Consider the following 14,517-nt stretch of genomic DNA (forward strand, 5'->3'; position numbering starts at 1 on the left):
TGCAGGCCATCACTCACCAGACTAGTATCTCTCACCGGGCTAATATCTCTCACCAGGCTAGTAGTATCTTTTGGCCACTGCAAACTGATTTCTGGTCAACTATCAATAATCACCCCCTCATTCTGCAAATACTTATCAGGTGCCAGGCACCACTCTCTGCCAGGCCTCACCATCCTCCATTACTTTCCAAGTGTCTCCCACCCACACAGATTAAGTTAGCGTTTCTTCCAGCTCAGTCAACTCCTGCAGTGTGTAGGACTATGTAACCAAATTAGTTAGGAATGTCAAGAATGTTCATAAATAATAAAGGATTCACATACATTAGAAATGAGAGAGAGTCTGTTATTAGAAAGCCACACAATATTTCATTTAGAGAAGACGTTTAACAAAACATACATCTTAAAAATTCAGCACTCTAAAATGCTTTTCACATTTGTTTCCATTTGAGAAACAAAGAAAAATGGGTCATAATTATAGATACAACTTCATATAATAATCTTGATAATATGAAAACATCATGATTTTTTTTGGTATTTCTCTTTGTGGGTAACCAACCACACACCGGAGGAGGGAAAGTTCAGATATGCACAGCCCAAGGAGCCTCCCAAGAGAGTAACCATGCCCTCAGGGGCTTTCTTTCCTTTAGGAAGACATGGGGGCTAGGGAGGAACCTGGGAGCTTCACCAAGAAGTACACAACCCAGCTCTTATCCAGTCTGCTGGCATTATCAACTATCAAACCATTTGCTCCTCTTTGCAAGAGGTGGCCCTTTAGAAGGTCCCAACAATTTCTGCTTATATTGTTCGACCAGCTGATTGAAGCGGGTTTCTGTCTTATTTCCCTTAGCTTTTTTCTTAGGTACCTACAAATGGAAGGAAAAGAAACATAATCAATTTCAAACACTAAATATCACCTTACCCTTAAGCCACCCCAAGACGGAAAATAAGTAGGTATAGAGATCATGTCCACCAGGAAGAGGTGGGCTTCCAGAAAGAGACTTTTACAGACAAGAGCTCAAAAAGGATCATCCATTGGTAAGAAATCAGACCAAGAATGCATAGAAGCAGGGCCTGCCTAACATGCTGTGTGGGTGATTAGGAGGCCTCTCCCACTCCAGATCCCAAATGCTCACTTTAATCTCAGATTAATGCAGATAAGCTAGCCCAGAGTTTGGACATTCTCACTTGCCCATCCCCTCACCAAGAATATTGCTTATGAGATTTCAGATATCTCTGTAATATAGTATGGTATAGGTCAGGAACGACACAGACAGATTTCTAGAGAAAGATGGGAAGGGAAGGTAATGCTTCTTTTACCTTTAAAGGAAAGGGACTGGGGAAGGGGAGAAGAAAGGTTGACTTCAAACACTTAAGAACATAGGGCCACCATTTTTCTACTAAAAGGAATTAGGGCTCCTTAGAAAACTGGCTAATGCCAGAACTGGGGGAGAAGTATATATGAGATAGGCTTAGGACATCCTATTGTACTAGAAAGCAAGGACACTACCAAAGGCAAATAAGGTCATGTCAGAAGGACCCAGGAGCCAACCTGAATGGGCTTCTGCTGGCCTAAGATAGGATAAGAATAATGACTGCATTTGAAGCACATCAAGTATATAAAAACCTCATGATTTCATAATACTAAAAAAATTTTAGTGGTCACCATAGGAGGTTAATAGGGCAATAGCTCATTACTCTGGAAACTGATACAGACGGGGAAAAAATCAAGTATTTATCCTGTCTTTCCTATACAAATGATATTTTGTGGTTGATAAGGGAAGATTTTTCTTTCTAGAATTCTACTAAAAAGTGCAAAAGGATAGAATTAGAAAATCACCATTCTGTAACCCATAATTAAATAATGGATCTAGATAACACTCATCAATGTTTGCTAAAGCCATTAGGTGAAAGGCTGATAGGGAACTTTATCAATGGAGGAATAAGGCAGACAACCCCAAATCTACTGATCAATCTTACCATCACTAAAAATGGGCAACCAGGTAGTATGTGCCTCACGTGATGCAAGGAGACACACAGTACCACTTATGAAATACTCTTGTCAAGAAAACTGAACTTGACCAAGACTCTAGGTCAAACAACTACTGGTTGACAGGTAATATGGGATGTCATAGGAACAAGTTAAATGATACCACAAGGAAGCAAGCAGCTAAATTCAAAATGTAATACATTCTAAAAGGCAAATTACCTGGATTCTCCAATAAATTAACAGCATGGGAAAAGGGGGGGTGGTAAGGGAGTGTGGAAATTATAGAAAAAAGATTTAAGAAATATAAAGTGTGGATGCTGGATCCTGATTCATACTAACTATAAAAAAATATTTTGGAGGCAATTGTAGAAATTTTAATAAGGGCTATGTAGTAGATGATACTAAAAGTTTCTTATTAATTTCATTAGATATGATAATGGCATAATGTATGTGTGTATATTTAAGGCCTAATCAGTCAGAGATGCATTCTGAGATTTTTCTGAGCAATATAACTCATTTTCACATCAGGTGCATTTTTATATGTGGAGTAGGGTTCACTTTAATATACTCTGGTAGGGGAGAGCATGTATGGGGATAGGTAAAACATGGTAACTACTGAAGGAGAGCAGCAGATATATTTGGGGCTCATTTTAATTTTTTCTCTACTTTTATAACTGTGGATCTCAACATCCTCTAAAAGCTGCAGTTCTGCATGGAGTTGTAATCCAGAAGCCCTTTCTTTTTGGCCAACTACCCAACGTACAACAGTGGCTGCCAGCCCAGCAGAGCCTCCCAATACCAAAGCTGTGTACCTGCAGAACTCACCTGCCTGGAAGATAACTGCTGTTTCTCCTGCTTCCACTGGTTTATCTGGGGCTTTGGCTTTTTGGGAGGAAGGGATTTCACTTTGCCTTTGTCTCGCAACCTGAAATAAGATGGCCAAGTGTCACCCAGAGTTCTACCCCTAATTGGCATCCCACCCCTAGGTTCTCTAAGCCCAAGAGATAAAATTCCTTTTTGTACACTAGCTCTAAGCCCATACGTTAAATCATTCTAACAAAGTATACTGCAAAAGACTATCATAAGGCTCAACATTTGCGTACTTAATTTTCTTTGTGGCTTTTTATTTTTTATTTTGTTTTTGCTTAAAATCTCATGGACGTCTCAAAAACCTTCATTTATTTAACGAATATTTTGTAAAGATCTACTTTTTTTTGAGACAGAGTCTCGCTTTGTTGCCCAGGCTAGAGTGAGTGCCGTGGCGTCAGCCTAGCTCACAGCAACCTCAAACTCCTGGGCTCAAGCGATCCTCCTGCCTCAGCCTCCCAAGTAGCTGGGACTACAGGCATGCGCCACCATGCCCGGCCAATTTTTTCTATATATTAGTTGGCCAATTAATTTCTTTCTATTTATAGTAGAAATGGGGTCTCGCTCTTGCTCAGAGTGGTTTCGAACTCCTGACCTCGAGCAATCCTCCCGCCTCAGCCTCCCAGAGTGCTGAGATTACAGGCGTGAGCCACCGTGCCCAGCTAAGATCTACTTTTGTACATAGAAGTTATCTGTTGCCCCAAACAGAAACTACAGGTGAACTTCAAACACATGGCTTCATAACTGACAGAGATGGCCACTTGGACAGGAAGAAGATCTTCAAAAGAAGGAAAAAATGGCACAACAGCCTGCCCTAGAAGGCTCCTCTGTGGCTCCCTTTGCCAGTTGATCCAAGAGTGACAGCTTTGTTGACACAGGGAGACTTGTGTGTTAACCCTTTATATGGGACCAGCACAGCACTTAGCATCCCTTCAACCCAAACAAATGCCACAAAGAAGTAAACAGCTAAGCAAAAGCAAACCCACTTAGAAGCTACTATGCTGCCCTCTTGCATCTCACCTGATCTTGGGGCCCCGGTGTGAAGGGAGTGCCAGGACCTTTCTTCTCTTCTTTCCATCAGGCAGCTCCACCTGCTCCACTTCAGCCCTGGTCTGGAACCCTGTCCATGAGGTAGAGCCCGCCTTCCCCTTCTGCTCTGGAGGAGCCTTGCCTTGCCCCTTTGTGTGGTTTTGAGCTGCTTTTTTTTGCTGGTCTTTCCTAGACTCTAGTTGCCCCTTCTGGGGCTCACCGGTTACAGGCTTAGATCTCACTTTTTGCTGCAAAAAACAAGAAAATGCCATCTGGTTTCTGGATGAGGTCTGTTTGCTGCAAATACTCAGCAAAAGAGGAGCTTTATTTGAGCTGGATGAAAGAAGGGGAATTCTACCCCCCACTGTTGGAGATTACAGAAAAGTGAATATAAGCAGTTCACAAGTCCTGTCATAGTAACAGATGGTTATTGGCTAGGGCACACACAACCACCATCCCCTTCCCATAACACAGAAATAGGTAGAGTACATGCGCAAGACTCAAAAGCCAGTACTGTGGAACAATTACAAAGGTGTAAAATATGTGAAGGGGAATAACAGGAGAAGAAAGAATGCAACAGAAGAAATAGTTGAAGTAATAAGGACTGAAAAATTTTCAAAATTAATGACAGACATTAAACCACAGAGCTAGGAGTCCAGAGAGAACATCAAACAAGATAAATATGCAAAAATCAATACCGCTTAGTCATATCATAGTCAAATTGCAGAAAATCAAAGATAAAATCTTGAAAGAAGCCAGAGGGAGGGAAAAAACTTACCTATAGAACAACAAGGATAAGATTACATTGGATTTCTCTTCAGAAATCATATAAGAGTAGAGAGAGATATATAAAATTTTGAAAAAAAAAATCACCAATGAAATTATCTTGCAAAAGTGAAGGACTTTCTCAGACAAACAAAAATTGAGAGAATTTGACACCAGAACACCTGTCTTGTAGGAAACGCTAAATGAGTTTCTTCAGAGAGAAGAAAAATGACCTAGGCCAGAAACTCAGATCTACATAAAGGAAGAGCATTAGAGAAGGAATACATGAAGTGAAGAAGACAAGAAAAAGGAAAAGACAGTGTAGGAATAAAGGCCTAAAGGATGTTACAGACTATTTGCACTGAAGTGGAAAAAAAAGATTCAAGTGAAATTAATATAATGTTAAGTGTCTATTATTCTGCCCTTTCATCTTAAAAATCCAGATGTACGCCGATATAACCAGTGTTTCCTACATGCCTATCATGTGCCTGTCCGTTTGTAAGTGGTAGAGACACAGAGGGAAAGAATAAAGTGTCTACCTTTCAGGACTCAGCCTAGTGGAGAAGAGATGCATACACAAATAAAGCAAAGTAAAAAATTACACAGTTTAGGGGAGTTCATGAAAGTCCAAGGCTCCTCATCTCCTTTAAGAAGTGAGAAAATACTGTTTTAAAAAGATCATTTGAACTGAATATGGAAAGTATATGGAATTATCCTTTTCAGTCAGAGGAAAGGGGTATTTTTACACAGAAAGAGCAGTATGTACGTAAGTATAAGCAACAAATAAAATAATTTGGATATTAAAAAAAAGCTGGTAGCTTTAAAACCACCTCTGAAACAATGGTTAAAGGTAACACACACTTCTACTTCCTCGGATAACAAAGTTGCCTTGAACAAAAACCAGATCCCAGGTTTTCCAACCCAGGATCATTATATTAGCCAATGAAATTCTGAAATTGCTCATCTGTTGGTCATGCTCTTGGTATACATCACAAAGACTACAAATGTTTGCTATATATGCAAGTTAAGGTATAATATCAATGAGAGCTCTAAGTGTTACAGGGTCAAGAATAATTTAGCCCTTTGTGTCCTAGGGGAAATCGGGTCAGAAAATGAGTATCGACTGCGTATTGACCATGCAGTCAGTATGCTAGACAACTGACATGTATTATCTCATTTTATACGCATCATTCATGTGAAGCAGATGTTGTTAACATATTTTACAAACTAAAGAGCAGAGAGATGATAACTTGCCAAGGAACATGTAGCAAGAAAGGGGCAGAGCCAGAGTTTGAATATGAGTATGCCTGTTCCCAAAGTCCCTGCTCTTCCCTCTATATCATACTAGTTTAAAAGCAGCACTAAAACTATCAGACATAATACTTCTAGAGCCATCTAAGAAGAAAAAATAATTATGTAGCTAAAATCTACAAGCAATGTAAAACCTTAACCTCGCCATTATTTCTGCCATGTACCATCACCTAACACTGCACAAGAACTGCTGACTGGTTAACATCAGTCTGCTTCTCTTCTCGCCTTCCTTTCCCTTCTCCTGTGGTGCTATCACAGATGGGCCAGCAGAGGAGAAGCTGGCCTGGAGAGGCTTAGGGAACTGGGAGTAAAGGGTAACAAAAAACCTAATTAAGTAGAGAACTACTCTAAGGCAGCAGAAGCACAAACTGAACAAAACAGAAACAGAAGATTTTAGTGATTTCCTTCAAAAAAAAAAAAAAAAAGGCCATTTAAGTTCTGTACCAAGCTGCGCTGGATCCTTAGTTCCTTTATTTTAAGTTTCCTCCGATCTTCCAAAGAGAACTCCACTATTGGTCTCTGTGTCAACAGAAGACAAAATGCCATTCATTAGACTATTTTATCTATGAGTGTAATGATGCAATGAGCTGGATTGTCCTCCCCCCGCCCTTTTTCCCCCAAATCAGAGGTTGCTGCTTATTTCCTCTACTTAAAGGTAAGGAGCCAGTTCTGCAAACAGTCTATACATTTAGAGTTCCTTCTAATCATCTTAGCACCTAGAACCACCACTCATTCCTTCCCTCATTAGCCTCCACTTCCACTTGCTACTCTTTCCTACTATTCAAATGTCAGAAGTCACTGGACAGGAAGGGGAAGATTGGTTTTCTCCAAGTGGCCCTCAGGGAACAGGTCTCACCTTCTGAGGCCCAAAGATTTCTGGGTTGTTGTTGATGTGGCGGAGGGCTCGCAGGGCATGCTCATGCTCCTGGAACTCCACAAAGGCGTAGCCCAGGGACTGACCCTTTGTGTTTCCGTGAGCTCCTTTAAGGTCTCGCATCACCCTACACTATGAGTAAAACGAGAAAGAATCAACAATTACAGAATGAGAAGTCTTGCCAGACATGAATTGCTTTAATAGATTCAATAAGAAATCAGGTTACTGAAACAGGATCATTTATATCACTGTCATAAAAACTGTACTGACAAAATGAGCATCCATTTTATTAGAATATATCTACTAAGTGCACAAAACAATTAAGTTTATATTTTCTTGCTTTTTAAGAGTTTATAGACATCAACAGAGAACTACAAATCAGCACACAAATGAAATAAAACTTTCTAAGGAAAATTTATAATAGCTAACTATTCATAAAACATACAAGTTGATAGGTACATGGTACTCGTGCAAATTAGGACGGAGTGCTAAAAAAAAGCCCTCTGGAAGAAATTATTGAAGAAGGGAAGAAAGGAAGGCCTGATGGCTTTAAATAAAAAAGACACTTCCAGCATGAGAAAAAGCCTCCCCAACATACAGCCTCAGAAATACAGGAAGAAGTTTCAGTTGTCTTTGCTTGGAGCTCAGATCCCCTCTGGTATGATTTTCCCCTAAATCCTTAAGCCGGACATAGCAGGCAGCCCAGAGTGTTAAGGTATGGTAGGATATTTTGAGAAAACTGATCATTTACAAGCAATTACTCCAGGAAGTTGTCATTCCCATGTAATGGAGAATGGTAGTGGGGACACTTGGATGCCACATTTGGTTTATGTCCAGTGTCTACTTGTGCCTAGAACTGTCATGCACTGTAGGAGAATCAAGAGAATCACACAATGAGGTTCCTGCCCTCAAGACACTTATTATCTTACTGATATTATTATTATCTGACACTTATCTGATACTATCTTATCTGACACTTATTATCTTACTGATATCTTACTGAGAAACTATACTTAAACATATGAAAAAATTAAAAGAAAACTTCAATATAATGCAAATATTATAGAATATACATAAATTTCTCTAAATTATGACAGGTTTTAAATATTAATATGTAGACATTTACTAAATATTATAGATGCTGATAATAATAAATTACACAACTATGCCAAAAATACTTTGAGCAGCTTTACTAAGAGTGATATATGCTGATATATGCTAGATATATGCTGATATAGTCACATTCTCTCATGTAATTTCCCAAATACCAATACATACATTTCAGGGATTAGGAAAACAGTTTATGGTGATAAATAGACCAAAGCAGACCCAAAATATTGGCAATGGTACCTTTAAAATAAATACTGATTGAGAGATTACAATGTGCCAGGTACTATGCCAAGGATTGAGGATAACGAGATAATATTTGCCCTAAATGAGCGCAATCTGGTTGGGAGAAATGACTAACAGATAATTTCAGGCCAGTGTAATAGAAAGCATTGCAACAGAGATATGCAAAGGGGGTTGTGGGGGGAGAGGAGGAGTGTCTGTATTCACACAGAGTCTAACAAGTTTTGGTGTGATCCCAGTGTTTTTCTAATTCAACTGTTGAAGACCTACATGGTTCCCTGCTCACCATAGAGTATGGGGGACTCTGACCAAAGGGTAAGAGCCTAACTGGTAGTGAAATGCTCTTCTAGAGCAAAGCACACAGATCATTTTCTCTGTAAGAAAATTCACATGACAGCACCTAGTATAATGCTAAGCACATGTCAGACATTTTAAAAATGCTTGCTAAATTAATTCATGAGGACAGAGACTTCCTCACATTCTGCTGCAATTTGGTCAGATGTGAAAGACAGTTCTTAGAAGAAGGAAAAAAAATAAAACCAAGAAACCGCTGAACTCAGCCTTGCATGCTGACGTGTCCAAAAGAAAATCTGTTGAGACAGGACAACACCTCAACAGCCTGAGATAAATGCTTGATCTGACCAGGATGAGAAGGAAAATTCCAAATGGGCAGGGTCAACTCTCACCTCCTTGATGCGCACCCCCTTCTCCCCTCTCGTAGCACCCAGCAGCAGCTTTCTGAGCTGTTTGTCATCCAGTGCCTTTGGGAGATTGTGCAGGCAGAGTCTGCTCCGGGAGACAAAGATATTCTGGTCCTTGAGTTTCTGATGCTTCAGCAGCTCAAACTGAAAAAACAACAAATTGTTAACAGTACAACTTACCCTTTAAAGAGGAAGGCTTGTAATTCTCCAAAAGGAAAGAATCACAACCCCCATCCCATAAGCATACATATAGAAAAAGGAAGGAAATGGCCCACCTTGCAGCCTTACAATGCCCAGCACAGGGAGAGAAAGGTTCAAGGGGGCGAGATGGTGGGAAGCGGGTAGTAAGAGCCTGGGCTCTCGAGTCAGATCGGAAAGAGAAAGCCAGCCCCAACCAGAACAGTTGCATGAAAATTTAAATCCTCAATTTTTCATCTACAAAATGGAACTGCAAATCAAGAACTCTCACCACTGATATGAGGCCAAAATGAGATCATAAACAAAATATCCCTAGCTCAAAATGCAGCCCAGAGCAAATAATAATTAATTCTGTGGCTAACATCTATGCTCCATCCTCGACAACCCACCAAGTCAAACTAATTATCTGGTCCTTCCAAAAGGAAATGGAACTTAGTCAAAGAATACTTGATAGAATGTCATCTCGTCTCAACTCTGCCACCTTGAGGCAAAGAAAAGTCCATGACCACAAAAAGATACTCTGCTTCCAGCAACACCCACATCCATGCTGGCACAAAACACCAGTTTCCAGGTGACCTGTGTCTAAAATGAAATGAAAGATAACATTCTTCTCGTAATTTGTTCTTTAAAACTAAGTTTGAAGATTGAAGGTGAGGGTGTAAAGGAAAAAAAAAAAAGAAAAGGAAAAGATTAGAAAAAGAAAAAACTAACTTAGTAGAAAAACATTGAAGTTTTCTTTTATAAGTCTTCTCAGTCCTGCTGCTTTTTGTTTGGTAAAGATACCAATGAATCACAAAATAAACAAATACTCTGGAAATGAATATTAAAGGGACATCTGAAGAGGCTATCGTGTCTAAGTTCACCAGAGTATTTTTCTCTCAGGAAAAGCTGTACCTGCTGTGAATTTATAATGCACACATATAATCTAGTGAGGTTTTTGCTAACAAAATTAGTTATAAAATTAAATATGTCACTATTGCATTATGGTGAGAAAAGGGTATAAAATGCTCCCCAAATACCATGATTTCCAGATGCCTGCTACCAAAAAAGAACACTAGTCTAGAACCTATGCACACTGAAAAAAGACACACTGTCTTTTGCTGTCATTATCTTGTCACCTCTGTTTTTCATCTTTTGCATGTTAAGGTTCCATAGTTAATTCTGTTAATGGTTATATATCTTTACCATTCTAGGCTGGCTTAGCATTTTGAAAGTAAGTTACATGGCAAAAGTAAAAATTACTGAGAACTCACATTACCAAGCAGCAAAGGAACTTAATGGTATCAGTTAACAGTGGAAACTCCCATAAGATAGAATTTTTCTAAGATGATTTTATAGTCTGAAGATATCAAGCCCTTCCAACTGACATCTTAGCTACCCCTTCCAAAAGCTACATCTCCTTCATTCACTATTAACTCCAGCCCACACTGGTCTTCCTTTCTTATGTTATTCTGCATTTATACTGACACCTAATTATATGCAGCCCTAACCTCTAACTGTCTGCTGCATAATCTAGCAGCATTCTGTTCAGCAAACATTCAGCGCTGAGTGTTAGGGAAACAGAATAAGATACAGTTCTTAGGCTGGCATATGAGGCTGATACAATACTATATATAATGTTGGTTTATTTGCTGTTTCACCTATGTGCTTCTTTTCTCTCTAACAAGGCTGTAAGTATGGTATGTGACCCACACTTGGCTCTTCAGTGAGCACATCTAGCATTCAATAATTATTTCTGATGGATTTATAAGCCATGCAGAACCTGAAGGTTGGTGCCTAATCTACTCACCCGTTCTCTTTTGGCCATATCAGCAGCACTCACACCCTCTGCAGCTTTAGTCCCAGCACGAATCACTGCAGAAAGAGGGAAAAAGGCCAAGATATCACCAAGGGAATTTTCACTGAGCAACAAGAGGAATGTGATTTGAATGATGCAAACTCTTTGTACAGGGCCCAGAGGACTATGTTGGCCAGGACATGGTGGCATTTGGTTAGGTCCAGAAATAGGCTACAGGGCTAAGTTCTGTGCTCAAACCTGCTCTCAAGGACTAAAATTCTGAACATTTTGGGATTTTGTTCCTTTTCTCCTTCTCTCTCCTCAAAGAAGGTTCCTGTACATGCCCAAAGTCAGATGGAAAGGACTGAGGGAAGTTCTGAATATAAGTACATTTCGGGCATTTGGAATGAAAATGTTCTACCTATAACCTGCCCCTGGAACTTAGCTGTTCCTTATATACTTGGGGGCCATCACTAATCAGTGAGATAAGCCAGCCTAGAAAGTCACATCACCACAGATTCCTAGCATCAAAGGAAAACAGACTAACAGACAGGCTGTCTACCTATGTAGGAAGTAGGCTGATAAATACTGTGACCTAGAAGATGGGATTTTTTTTTCAGACAGAAGCAGGGTCTCACTCTGTTGCCAGGGTCAGAGCACACTGCAACCTCAAACTCCTGGGCTCAAGTGACCCTCCTGCCTCAGCCTCATGAGTAGCTAAGAATATGGACAGGCACTACCATGCCCAGCTAATTTTTAAAAAATTTCTGTAGAGACAGGGTCTCGCTATATTGCTCAGGTTGGTCTCAAAGTCCTGGCCTCAAATGATCCTCCTGCCTCAGCCTCCCAAAGTGCTGGGATTTTAGGTGTGAGCCACTGCACCAGGCCAGGGATTTTTTTTTTATCTTAAAGATAATTTCTGATTATTTTTCTGACATTAAGGGAAAAATACCAAATGTACATTTTAAATCCATGAATAATCCAAAATAATAATTTTAGACATAATGAAAACCTCTTATTAGAAATGATGACAAGAAGCAAAGGTAATTTGAATTTTTCCTCTCTCTTTGCTTTGCCAATCCTTTAATAAAAAAAACTAAACGCAACCAGGCAGAAAAGAGAATGGGACTGGTTAATCCACAAAATGGGTGAAGGTTTCCTAACAGAAAGCCACATCTACTAAAGAGGAACGATAATACAACACTGTTAAAGAGGACATTTGGGTTTTTAATTTTAAACATGCTCAAAAACATGCTATTGCTGGATCACTGTAACGGCAAAAAGCTGGCTACTGGAAAAGCCTGGTTCAATCTCCCTTCCACTACTCACAGCCTTCTCGGGCCAGATAAAGGTTCCGGGTTCCAGTCGGCTTCTTCACCTTCTTTGTCCGAAGCTTTGCAGCCTCATCACGGGTCACTGCCAAGTCAACCTTGAGCTGCCGGCCGTCCAGTTTAAGCCCACCACCCTACAACAGATTGCAGCCCTCTCTTTTAAAACACATAATGAAACTAAGCCCCTGACAAGGAACACCAAGGAAGGGGAAACAACAAACCCAATTATGCTATGGAAGCTAAGCCCCAGGAGGTCTCAGCACAGCTGGCTACAAGTGGATCACCGAGCCTCACAATATTTAGTATAGCTGCACAAAAGGCCACGTGTGTATTTAGGCAGTTGGCAATAAAGAATTTATTTTAAGGGAGTTGGTCCCCTTAAAATAGGTCCCAATTGAGAAAAATGATCTGTAAACAGGCAAAATTTTAGTATTCTAAAGAAAGCTAATGAAATGGTGGAGTGTTTACTCAAGAGAATTTAAGAAATAATGGCAATACAGATTAACTTATCTCAAAACAATTTATACTTCATTATAGAATACACAGAAAAATTCTCCGTCACCCACACACTTTTTCCTCTCAAACACTTACTCTACTTCATAAATGGCCTTAATACCTTCTTGTCCCAGTCTTTCATGCTATCAATCTAGGATAGAAGCTGACACACAGACAGCAACCAGTAATTATCAGATATATTATTATTATTCCTGTTTCCTCACCTATGAAGTAGAGATAATAATTCTATCTACCTCATAGGGCTGATGTAATGATTAAATAAGGTAATACACATAAAGATCATTGCCTAACACACACACTAAGTGCTCAGTAAGTGTTAGCTTTATCATTATCAACAGTAATAAGGCTTTGCATAAACATTAGATATTGCCGCTAGGAGCCACTATCTCCTGTGTTGAAGGCAAGGACATATCTTCCTTACCTCATTCTCTGGAGAAGCAGCAATAAGGCATTTCTGAGCTGCTTCTTGAGTCATGAACTGGGCAAATGCACAACCTGCACAGAGACAAAATTAAGTGAGATCCCAAACTCCAACAGCCCACCAGGAAACCAAAGATAACACTACAAATGGCAGTAGCCTGACACAGAGTAGAAGGGGTAGGTGGCATCCATTTATTAAGTACAGCCATGTATCACATAATGACATTTCAGTCAATGACAAACCACATATATATGATGGTGGTCCCATAAGATTGTAATGGAGCTGCCCTATACAGGTATCCTTTTTAAATCTTTCATACTGTATTTTTACTATACTTTTTCTATGTTTAATATATAAATACTTACCTTTGTATTACAACTGCCTACAGTATTCAGTACAGTAACATGCTATACTGATTTGTAGCCTAGGAGCAACAGGCCATGCCATATAGCCTAGGTATATAGCAGGCTATACCACCTAGGTTTGTGTAAGTACACTCTATGACAGGGGTTCTCAAACTTTTTAAACAGGGGGCCAGTTCACTGTCCCTCAGACCATTGGAGAGGACACACTGTGGGCCCGGGATGAGTCAACTGCTAAACAGGACAGGCAGTGGTGGCAAAAACACCCAGAGGGCCGGATAAATGTGCTGGGCAGCCCGTATGTGGCCCACGGGCCGTGGTTTCAGGACGCCTGCTCTATGATGTTCATACAATAACAAAATCACCTAAGGACGCATTCCTCAGAACATACCCCCATTATAAGTGATGTATACCATACTATGAGACAGGCATCATGTTAGGCACTGAAAGGTCAAAGACAAATAAAAGACTACACATGCTCTTGATGAAATTTTATTATGACTTCTTTCATCTTTTCTAATGCTTCTTAGAACTTTAATCTCATTATCTCCTCTCCTTCATAAGAAAGATCCACATGAAATGGTAAGAGAAATTCCAGCCTAACACCACTCAGCATCACTTAGGGAGGGCCTCTTAGAAGACTAAAAACTGAGGCAGAGGCCGCCGTGGCTCACGCCTGTAATCCTAGCTCTCTGGGAGGCCGAGGCGGGCGGATCGCTCAAGGTCAGGAGTTCGAAACCAGCCTGAGCAAGAGCGAGACCCCGTCTCTACGATAAATAGAAAGAAATTAACTGGCCAACTAATATATATAGAAAAAAAATTAGCTGGGCATGGTGGCACATGCCTGTAGTCCCAGCTACTTGGGAGGCTGAGGCAGGAGGATTGCTTGCTTAAGTCTAGGAGATTGAGGTTGCTGTGAGCTAGGCTGACGCCACAGCACTCACTCTAGCCTGGGCAACAAAGTGAGACTCTGTCTCAAAAAAAAAAACAAACAAAAAAAGAGGCAGGAACCACTTAACCCTGAAATTT

At 40.1% G+C, this 14,517-nt stretch overlaps 1 protein-coding gene across 2 annotated transcripts in view; it reads right to left on the reverse strand.

The window, feature by feature from the left end:
• Positions 1–343: 343 nt before the first annotated feature.
• Positions 344–14,517, reverse strand: part of RBM28 (RNA binding motif protein 28) — a 30,296-nt gene continuing 16,122 nt past the window's right edge. For both annotated transcript variants that reach the window (XM_076006598.1, XM_076006597.1), the window contains exons 11-19: positions 13,127–13,200; positions 12,188–12,323; positions 10,871–10,935; positions 8,869–9,027; positions 6,815–6,964; positions 6,403–6,477; positions 3,874–4,130; positions 2,812–2,911; positions 344–862 (exon numbers count right to left, since the gene is read on the reverse strand). In XM_076006598.1, coding sequence (XP_075862713.1) covers positions 728–862; positions 2,812–2,911; positions 3,874–4,130; positions 6,403–6,477; positions 6,815–6,964; positions 8,869–9,027; positions 10,871–10,935; positions 12,188–12,323; positions 13,127–13,200 — 1,151 coding nt within the window. In that variant the 3' untranslated portion in view covers positions 344–727. The remainder of the gene's footprint in view (positions 863–2,811; positions 2,912–3,873; positions 4,131–6,402; positions 6,478–6,814; positions 6,965–8,868; positions 9,028–10,870; positions 10,936–12,187; positions 12,324–13,126; positions 13,201–14,517) is intronic.

This window comes from Microcebus murinus, chromosome 9 (genome assembly GCF_040939455.1).
Source record: "Microcebus murinus isolate Inina chromosome 9, M.murinus_Inina_mat1.0, whole genome shotgun sequence".
Classification (NCBI taxonomy): domain Eukaryota; kingdom Metazoa; phylum Chordata; class Mammalia; order Primates; family Cheirogaleidae; genus Microcebus; species Microcebus murinus.